A 10,595-nucleotide genomic window follows, 5' to 3' on the forward strand; every position below is an offset into this window, starting at 1 on the left:
TGACTGATGTTGTTGTGCTGTTGGCAGGAGGAGCGTGACGAGCGGCGGCCTCGCCTCTGCCACCTGAAGAAAGGCCCCGGTGGTTACGGCTTCAACCTGCACAGCGAGAAGTCCAAACCTGGCCAGTTCATCAAGACCGTTGACGAAGACTCTCCAGCACAGAGAGCCGGCCTCCGACCGCAGGACAAGATCATCCAGGTTTAAAACGCACACTTTCCTTTAGTTAGACATGGTCCTCGAGAGAAAACGGCAAAGTTTACCCTGTTACATCAGTGGGAAAATGTCTGTTCAACTGTTGACTGTCTGCATGAATATGTAGGAATTTTGTGATGTTATGGAGAAACTTCCTTCTTATCTGTGAAAGCCAGCCACTCTGGCCTTGTTGAACACCGTGGGGTCAGAGCTAATCCACTTACTGTGTCTGTGGGCTGAATTATAGGCTGTTCCAACAGGCTGCAGAGGTGGATTAACCCCTAAAACTCCAGTAGATCACCAGCACCAAGGTCCTTCTCTCCTATCACCACCAGCGTCTCAGGAGCAGTGGTGTGTATCTCTGTGGGGTAAATGTGATGGATAGCTACCCTTTAGCTGATCTACGGAGGTTTTCCAGACATTTCTATCCCGTCCAGGAGTTTAACAATCCAGCCACTAAATGTAGTTTTATTCAGAGACTCTATCTGGTAAATCCACAATGGTCCATGATAACAGCATTATTTATCACATTTCACCATAAAAACATCACCATCACTACTATGTTGCTAAGAGACCTCTATTTAGACCTGGACATGATGATGAAGCCACTTCCTGTCAGACTTTCCACCAATCAGAGAGCTTAGATTGACGGTAACGTCCAATCAGGAGCAGCCAAAGATCAACCAGTGAGCAGAAAGTTCTATGTGTGTGTGAAAAGAAGAAAAATAATGCTCCTCTATGGCTGGAATAAAGCCAAGAAGACGTTTCTGATGCACGGTGGCGCCACAAAGCAGCTGAGCTGGAGTTGGTTTAGTGAGGATAGCAGGTAAATAGTAGCAGGAATAACTGGAAATGAGGAAAAAGTGTGAATATGTAAATAATTTCAGTTAGATTCTATGGTGGGGCTGAAGCTGGCTCCTGTAGAAACCGTGGCCGAGCAGAAAACACTGTCCAAACTTAGAGCAGTGATGGAGAAGGCCAACCACCCGTCCGCTCGGCCTTCACGCAGAGCAGGTCCAGCAACCGACTGCTGCTCCACAGAACGACGGAGGAAGCCATTTGTCCCGCACGCCATTAGACTATACTCTCTCTGGAGGGGAGGGGGGAGAGAATAGAGACAACACTTAAGCACTTTTGAACTTAGACCTTTATTATAAAGTTTTGATAATTTTTTAAATTTTTTTTTTAATTGAGTATTTTATTGCTTTTATTTATTTTGTTTTAATTTTAGAATGAATGGTTTTAATGTATGTCTGAAGCAGTTGGCCACAATGAATTTCCTTTGGGATTAATAAAGTTTAATCAATCAATCAATCCATAAATTTATATGTTAAGCCAGAGTTATGACAGCGGGGGGGCAGCAAAGCGAAATAAAATTTAGTTTTTGCACTGCTAGCAAAGCACGGACAAATTTGTGAAAGTTCCAATGGTCAAACGATGTTGGGTCAACAACAGAGATTTTAACTACAGTAGAAAAGACATGAATATATGATGAGGCATATCTTGCCTTTGGCTTGACCAGATACTGGTCAAGTAATGGTAATGGGCAATAGTGGGTAATGAAGGGTGACCACAAAATATCAGCATCTGACAGAAGCCAAACAAGTTACACCACTTGGGGACTTTTCACCCTGAACACAAAGAAAAACCTGTTGATTATTTCAGAAATAAGAAATTTGAGCTTGACATTATTGTTGTAGATGGGGGGGGGGGCACAGAAAAAAAGTTTGGGAACCACTGGTTTACAGCCTTTAGAAAGGTCTTTTTGGAGAATTTGGGGAATTTTCTGTGCAGGTTGGGAGTTTTATCAGCTCTGCAGTTTTCTGTACCACCTGCTGACGTTCACCATCAGTGTGGGAGCTGGTGAGACCGAAAGATTCCTGACCATATTCCCACCTCCGTCTTCCTCCCACAGGAATTCCTCTGCTTTATCGCCCTGGATGCTTGATTTATTCTAGCTCTGGGAGTGTTTGTGCACCATGCTCTGCAATAACGACATTACCCAACATCCTGCATGACCGCTTCCATCATTATGCTGTCAGGTGTCCTTCGGTTTGACTTCTCAGCTGTTGTCCAAACATGCTGCGGTGCAACTAAATCCAAGAGACTGCAGCATGTCCACCTGTGTAAACTTTGTGTGATGTATTAGAAAGTTTTAATGTTAGGGGGTGAGGGCACTAAATAGGCTTTCTATTTAAAATGTAGCATTTAATGACTACTTTGTCCTTCATGACCAAGGCCCCGTCCACACATACAAATTTCGACAGAGTTTTCTGTATGTTTACGCCTTTCATACAAACACAGTTTTGGGGTTCGGACAACAACCTATTTTTGGATAATCCGGCTCGGCTGTTTATATGTGGACAGGATAACCGGCGTTTTGGCTCACAGCGTCAGATTGAAAGCAACCCTCTGTGTGGGCCGCATCCTGGTCCAGAATAACTCAAAGGTTGTTAAGTTAATACCATCCAGAGTAATTACATAGCTAGACAGTGTCTACGGTCAACAACCTCAGTCTGTCTGAGTTAAGAAAGAAGAAATTCATCCAGTTATCCAGGTATTTATAAGACATCTTTGTAATCTGACCAACTGCTTGGTTTCATCAACTTCATGGAGAAATATATGAGTATCATCTGCATAGAAGTGAACATTTATGCCATGGTGTCTAATACAGTAAAAGGTTAAAAGTATCGGCCCAAGCACAGAACCCTGAGGAACTCCATAACTTACTCTGCTGTGTGAGGGAGAAATTGTCAGATAAATATGAGTTAAACCAGCCTGATGTGGTTCCTTTTAATCCCAATAACATGTTCAAGCTTCTGTAGCAGGACGATCTGATCCTCACAGTATCAGTCTTTGTCTACAGTACGTACTCATTTCCTGCTTCAGTGAGCTGTGATGGGAATTTGCTGAGTTCCCACTAGGGCTGTGCAATATATCACATTTTGATTTTGGTTTCCAGCTGTCCCTGCTGGTCCCTGCATTATTTACTTTGGAGGGTACAATCAGAACATGGTCATTAGTAAATGTTGTGAGTTTAGTGTCTGCAGCTCATTTCCAGTCAGATAGTAAACACTCCTTACTTCTAACACATCATCTAAACATTACTCTGAGACTACTTCATCTTGTTCTGAATCTCTGTTACATTGTTAAAGGTTGTGGAGATCATGTCTTCATTTACTTTTGATGTTAAGTCAGTTTAGTAATGAATATGAGGTCTTGGGGTGGGGGTGTTATGCTGGCAGGGGTATTTGTTTGTCCTCATGCTGCAGACGTTCATCTGCTCCACACCCAGACTGAGAGCTGCTGCTGTCCTGGCCTACAGTCAGATAGTAATAATCCCTACATAGATGCTTATGTGGCCTACAAAGCTGGTCCCGGCTCGGGTTACGTCTCCGGTAAACGTCCTGCCTCTGTACAATGAGTATTCGTAATTTCAATACTGACCAAAAATAATCGTTATGATTTCTTTGCCCGAAATGGAGCAGCCCTCGCTCCCAGTAACGAGGAGCATCAATGCAGCCTGAAGCTGAGGGTGGAGATGAAGATGGAGCGACTTACTGTGAAGTAACACCACCCTGCTGAAAAGAAAGTGACAGACTGGTGTTGGAGTGTCATCCACCATCCACAGCAGTCCTAGAGTGCACTGAGATTGTAAGATCTTTTCCTCTTAAATCATTTCTGAGGAAGGTTATAAGCAGGTATTTAACCTGGAAATATTCCAGATGTTCCTCTCGGACATGGTGTGGACTTTATCCCGTCCTCTCCCAGAGATGGAGATCATGAGCAGAGCTGTACAGCTGAGTGTTCATCATTTCCTTCTTGGTGACCATGATACCTTTGAGCAAGGGTTTTTTCCATGTTGCTTGTTCAGTAATTGAAGTGATAATGCGGTTGGACCGAAGCTTCCAGTCTCCACAGTTACCGCTGCCTGAATTTGTAGGACTTAAATAGGAATCTTCTTTTTCAAAGGAGTTCCCCTGAGCTGTTAGTCTGAGACTCCAGTCACAGTTCAAGTGGAAATCCTCCAGAATTTGCTCTGTCCACCCTCTGAGACCAGACACGAAGCCAGAAACGGCTTCAGACGGAGGATTTCGCCCAAACACTGATTCAGTAAATGAAGCGAAGCAGTCCTAAACATGTTTCTGTAAGCTTTAATGTTTACACGCTGCATCTTTCCACAACTAAATCTGAGATGAGATGAGCGTCAGTACTAAAAATACTCTAGATAAACAAGTTCTGTCACATTTCAGATGTTTGACATCAGCTTCAAGAACCTTGTGTGTTCATGTGACTTCTGTAGGACAAAGTTTCAGATACAGTAGAAACCAATCAGAGGTTTAAATCACAGCTTTGATCAGGATACGATGTGATATCGATTCACCATTCAACCACATAATTAACAAATCAACATGATCACAGTGAGAAGAAAACAAATGGAACTATTCCAGAGTAGCTGTGGATGAAGGTGCAGCAGCATGTTGGAGTTCAGAGCAGGGGTTTGACGTGGTGAGGTTTACCTCCACTCCAGCCATAGACCTCGTCTCTTACCAGAGCAGCTTTATTTATCAGACATATTCTGCACGAGTCGTCTAAAGAACGTCGTTCTTCATCTGAGGGAGCATCGTATGAGGACCGATGTCAGCTCGCTGTGTTCATTAGCTCTTTACTTCTTCGTTAGCCTGACTGGACGCTGTATGAAAGCTCCTCTGAAGTCTGGATGGCCGGAGGTTTCAAACTAGTTCAGGTTCCACATTCAGCCCAGTCTGACCTGCAGTGGCTCGACCCAGTAAAATGACCTCATAGTAACCTAGAAAAAATAAAATACAAGAACGCCATCAAGATGTTGATGTTTAATCAGCTATCCTTTCAGAAAACATCCTCAACATGAAAACTCACAATATTACAAATCGTGTACATTTATGTGTACATAAAGTTTACACATTTATGTATTTTATTTTGAATATATTTTACTTTATTGACTAAATATTTGCTTGTTTAATTCTTTATTAATATTGCTGATTAACTGCATCATTGCCTATAAAACCTTAAACTATGACTTAGGCAGTTATGCTGATAAGGATATATATCATTTACTTGTTTAATTCATTATTTGTTTTAATTTCATTCTGTTTATATCATATTAACATTTTAAATTCAACATTTTATAAACCAATGTTATAATTTTTTATAAACATTTTGTATAACTTTTATTTATAGCATCTTATAAAATATTTTTTAATCTTTTGATAATTTATTTTATAAATATTGTCTTTTTATTTCATATTTATATTTGATATTTGTTTTATTTATTTTTTCTTTTTCATTCTTATTAACTTTACGTGTACATTTCCACATGTGTGTAGTAATCCTGACACCTCGTCATACAAAGGATGGTGGTGATGACTTATCGTTAGCGCTGCTAGCTTGTGACAAAGCGCCGCGGTTCTTCGGGGTTGTGGTGTCACACAGAGAATGGGACTTCTCCATAAATGAGCATGTTTCCAGACCACTGCTTTCTTTCCCAGAGGAGAGACGGTGCTCATTGTATTGATGTTTACTTTTTGGATGGATGATTTGATGCATGGATGTGGACTGGTGTATCGTTACTCGGGTCTCTGATCCCCTGTCGTCTCCTCAGGTGAATGGCATGTCGGTGGTTGGGAAGCAGCACTCGGAGGTGGTGGCGGCCATCAAATCTGGAGGAGACGAGACCAGACTGCTGGTGGTGGACCCCGAGACGGAAGACTTCTTCAAGAGATGCAACGTCCAGCCCACAGAGGAGCACATCAGTGGTAACCAGAGATCCTGCTGGGATTCTTTAATGTCTTGACTCCAGCTCAGTCGGAGCAAACTGATGGACGTAGCGAGGCTGACCTGTCTTCTCTTCCTCCTGTAGGACCTCTTCCTGAGCCGGCGTCAGAGAGAGCATCAGAGGAGGTGAGGAACACACACACACACACTGACACACAGATTCCAGATAGAAGGCTGGGAAAGTTTCCCTGATCCGTTACGTCTGAACCAGATCGGGAGGGAAGGATCTGCTGGTGTTGTAATTTCCCTCTGGGATAAATAAAGTTTGTCTTGTTGTTTCATTTAATGTCAGGAGGTGTGTTAGGGTGGGAAAGTGTGCAGAGAAAGAGATTTCCTGCAAACAGATGACTGTAGAAAGAAATGACCAAGGTGTCGCTCACCAGCCTGGAAAGCAGAAAAGCTGCCGTGAGCAGAGGAAAACATGGAAGATGTTCCCCCTCCTGCAGGCTAACCGGCTGTTTAGCTAGCAGTAACTGGGTTAAATGGTCCTGTTTACCTAACGTAGCGTTGAGATTTCATGTTCTTTTATATTCATGATGCCGTTTGTAGATTTGTACGACTCAGGTTAACTTAATGTGATGAGTTAAACGGATCGTACGGATGAGAAAAACCTGAAAACTCAAGTTTTTTTACAGATAGTTTCACTTTTCAAACAACCGATTCAGCGTGAGGTCGATGCCTTTCAGTGGCCAGTGTCTGATGGTCTGTACATGAAACCATGGTTACTCTCAGATACGTGGTCTGATTCTTCGTTTCCACTCGTCCGGTGTTATTGATGCATCAAACAGCAGCTGGAAGTCCAAGCTAGCCAGATGTTTGTCTGAAATGTTCCAAACCATTTTTATAACGTAGTTTCCAGTTAGAGGTTCTGTAGCCGCGTCCATCTGGTTTCTCTGAGAAACCCAGAGTTAATATGCAGGATTTTACATGGACTTTTCTTCTGTTGGCACCAAACGATGGAAATAAATAAAACTTAAACGCTAAAGGAGCGTTTAATGTGAAATCAACGCGTAATAATCGGATTATAATCCCGAGCTGCCATGTGATTGGCTGATTAGCTGCTCTCTGCTAACAGGCCCACAATGCATTTCTGTTGTAATTACTGGCAGGTTTTTATCAATAATCAGTCAATCACTGGGTACTGATTAGTGATAGAATCATAGTAAACGAGGGGGCGGAGTCTAAACTGGTCATATTTGTTCAAATAAACAACAGAAACTGTAGAAATCAGAGGAATGTCCCTTTAATTAGCTCAGGGTTTATCAAAGTAAACAGTCTCTTCAGTCCCCTCCTCCTCCTCCTCCTCCTCCTCCTCCTCCTCGTGCATCGGCCCTCTGTGACATTGTATCTGACCCTTCACCATGGCAACCAGAGCTAACCAGTCAGTTTCTCTCTCTCCGTGTCCTGGAGGATCATGGGATTGCGCTGGCTTTAACTTGAGGATTATGCTAACGAGATGACTAATGAAGGCCGTTCACACACTCTCCTGCAGCCAAACACTCGTTCATTCAGCCGTTTATTACATAACGCAGCGCTCGGCATGCGGCTCACGCTGCTTTCTGATGATACGTGTGTTTCACCAGCTGGGTCTGATTTTACAGAAACTCCACAAACAAACAGCTGTTGTTGTTCTCAGAGGTTCGGCTGCATCCAGACTCTGTGTTTGGGTTCCTGGAGAAAAGCTCAGCAGAGTCTGAGCTTTGAGTTGAAAGTGCCGACTTCCAGCTTTAATAAGCGAAGAGATGAAGGTGATGATGGCATCCTGTCGTCTCTGCTGCCCCCTGCTGGACCATCGTCCACCTGACAGCCGTCTGTTGGCTTCATGGAGCAAAACTCCTATAAAACTTTACATAACTTTATAAACTTTATCGCTAACATAGTTAACGAACAACTTCATTCCTGCAGAAAACTGTCAGCATTTTAAGGATTTTAACTTTTTGATGCCAGTTTTATGATTCATTCATTAATTCTCTTTTCTTAGATTAAAAAAGTCACTTTTTAAGTAATAGCTATTACAAAGTTTAAATATGTGTTCTGTCATGTTTTTCTTTTTGATAACGCTGTTAAAGGCTTTGGCATGAAAACATTTTAAAAAGTTTTAGCTGTGTTGGTGCACATGGAACATTTTAATATAACAAACGCTTTTCCAGACATTTTATAATGAAACGTTTTCATTTCTCTAACAGAACGGTGTAAATGTCTCTTCAGTCATTTAATCTGCAGAAAACCTACAGATTGAGAGATTTATGATGGAAAATATTAAACACCTTCAGCTCTGATCAAAGACATTTAAACATTCTTTAAATGCTCTTTGACTTCATGTCACTGTTGTTTTTTATTAAATAAACATAAAAATATAGAAATATTTTCCTTATAACAAATGTTGGGGATTAGTATTTTTATTTTGGCTAATCATTGACATATCCAAGACTCGTTATTTGTTTTATGGAAAATAAATAAATAACATTAGCGTGCTGTAACCAAACTGAAATTTAAAGGGTTAAACTTACAATCTTCATTCAGTCTGTGATTGTTTTGATCAGGATGAAGTAGATCTGTTTATTAAAATAGATCCACGTTACAAAGCAAAGCAGAGCTCAGGTTTATTCTTTTTGTAAAACAACGAAGTCGCTACATACAAGCAGAGACTCTGCTGATTACAAAGTTTGATTCCAGCTGTAAAAACTGTGCTAATGTGTTCTCTGCCTTTCCGAAAACCACTGGACTCAATCCTGAACGAGCTGGGCTGCTGTCCTCTGGTTTTCACTGAAAGTCATCATCACCATCGCTAGTTCTGGTTTGGCAGTTTGGTCGGTTTTGGCTGATAAGCTGCAGCAGAAAGAGAGAAAATCCTTCTGCTGATGAATGTAAAACAAGCAGCGAGCAGCTGTAATTAAGCCACGCTGGACTGGAGTAATTACATGTATGACCAGCGAGAACTGTGTTCGTGTTTTACAGACTGCAGCAGAGAAGAAACCTAAAGCATCCGTGAGCTCTTCCTCCTCCAACACCTCATCCGACTCGTCCCTGCCGGCTGCAGGTCGCAGCTCCTCCCCACCACAGGTTCGTTGTCCACTGAAACACGACAGTACTCACTAAAAACCTGCGTCTGAGTCACGTTTACTACAGAAACCATGTGTTTGCAGGCCGAGAGGTCCCCAACGGCCGACAGCCTGGGTCTGGGTCTGTCACTGGCCCAGGCCAAAGAAAGAGCCCATCAGAAGAGAGCTGCCAAGAAAGCCCCGGCCATGGACTGGAGCAAGAGAAACGAACTGTTCAGCAACTTATAAACTTCATCTTCATCATGTCCAGACTGCTCTGTGCTGCCCTCCGGTGGAGAATCCAGAGCCAATCGGCTTCCGGGTCATCATGTCTGACGGACACACGGCTCATTTTAAACTCCAACGTTAAACAGTATTAAATCCTGATTTTATCTTTTTAATTTAATTTTTCCTTCTTTTATGTTTTAATGATGGTTTGAATGTCGGCATCACTCATGAATGAATGTTTGTGAAGAGTAGAGGAAAACTGGAGATTTAGATAAAACAGGCCTTCCTCTGAGCTGAGCAGGTCTGATTCCAGGAAATGTTTTTTTTTTCTTTGTGCTCTTTGATAAATCTGTATATACATAAATTTAAGGAGCAACTGTTAATTTTTATTTGAGGAAAGTCTGAAAAGTTCTTGAATCCTGTTGATTTTTTTCTGAAATCGCATCATGTTTTTGCTGTAAAAGCTGCACCTGTTGACGTGGCCTGAGTCCGGTCTTCAGGAAAGCAGACGGGTCTGTTCTTAGCATGTAAGGATGATAAATAACAACATCTGGATCAAACACAACCGAGTCTGTGTGGTGATGTGTGTCGTCCAGCAGAACGAAAGTGGTTTCTGTCCATTTAAATTACGTCTACGTCACAATAAACCGTGAGGAGACCAGGACCAGGTTCTCATTACAGCATCACAGATCAAAATAAAGGCAGCAGAAAAAAAATGGATGATTTCTTTGTTGCAACAATAAATGTTTTACTGTCGGAACATCTGTTTATTTCCTTCAGGAAATAAGGACGGCGTGTTTGTGGGCTGCAGCCACGATAAACTTACCAAACTTCTGCAGAGGAGCAGCTTTGGGTGGAGGCTGGTTGATGGTCTGAAGCAGCAACAAGGCCTAGCAGAGAGATCTCTCATTTTATTTTTATCAGTTTATCAGGGACGGTTCAAAGAAACATCAGACACGAAGAGTAAATAGAAACTGCATCGCTCGTCCCTGGTTGGGATTTTCAAGGAGTAGAAATGAATTTACAGTATAAAACAAACAGACGTAAGTATAAACCTCATTAATATCTCTTAAGAAAAACATGCACAGACATGCTTCATATAACACCTTACCATGTAACATCTAACACGCTTACAGAGCACTCCTGTTTGGTTTTCAAGCAGTTCTTAACAGTTCCTGTAAAACGTATTCAGTGCAGCATCAAGTTGGAGATATATTTTAGGTTATTACTAACTGACTTCCTGGTTATTACTGACAGACTTCCTGGTTATTACTGACGGACTTCCTGGTTATTACTGACTGACTTCCTGGTTATTACTGA

General features: G+C 41.9%; 1 protein-coding gene across 1 annotated transcript in view; it reads left to right on the forward strand.

Moving 5' to 3' along the window:
• slc9a3r1a (SLC9A3 regulator 1a) overlaps positions 1-9,835 on the forward strand; it is a 33,928-nt gene extending 24,093 nt beyond the window's left edge. The window contains exons 2-6 of the mRNA XM_041974348.1: positions 28-198; positions 5,834-5,987; positions 6,092-6,132; positions 8,965-9,069; positions 9,153-9,835. Of these exons, the coding sequence (XP_041830282.1) occupies positions 28-198; positions 5,834-5,987; positions 6,092-6,132; positions 8,965-9,069; positions 9,153-9,296 (615 nt within the window). The 3' untranslated portion in view covers positions 9,297-9,835. The remainder of the gene's footprint in view (positions 1-27; positions 199-5,833; positions 5,988-6,091; positions 6,133-8,964; positions 9,070-9,152) is intronic.
• Positions 9,836-10,595: the final 760 nt, after the last annotated feature.

Source organism: Melanotaenia boesemani, chromosome 21 (genome assembly GCF_017639745.1).
Source record: "Melanotaenia boesemani isolate fMelBoe1 chromosome 21, fMelBoe1.pri, whole genome shotgun sequence".
In the NCBI taxonomy this organism is placed as follows: domain Eukaryota; kingdom Metazoa; phylum Chordata; class Actinopteri; order Atheriniformes; family Melanotaeniidae; genus Melanotaenia; species Melanotaenia boesemani.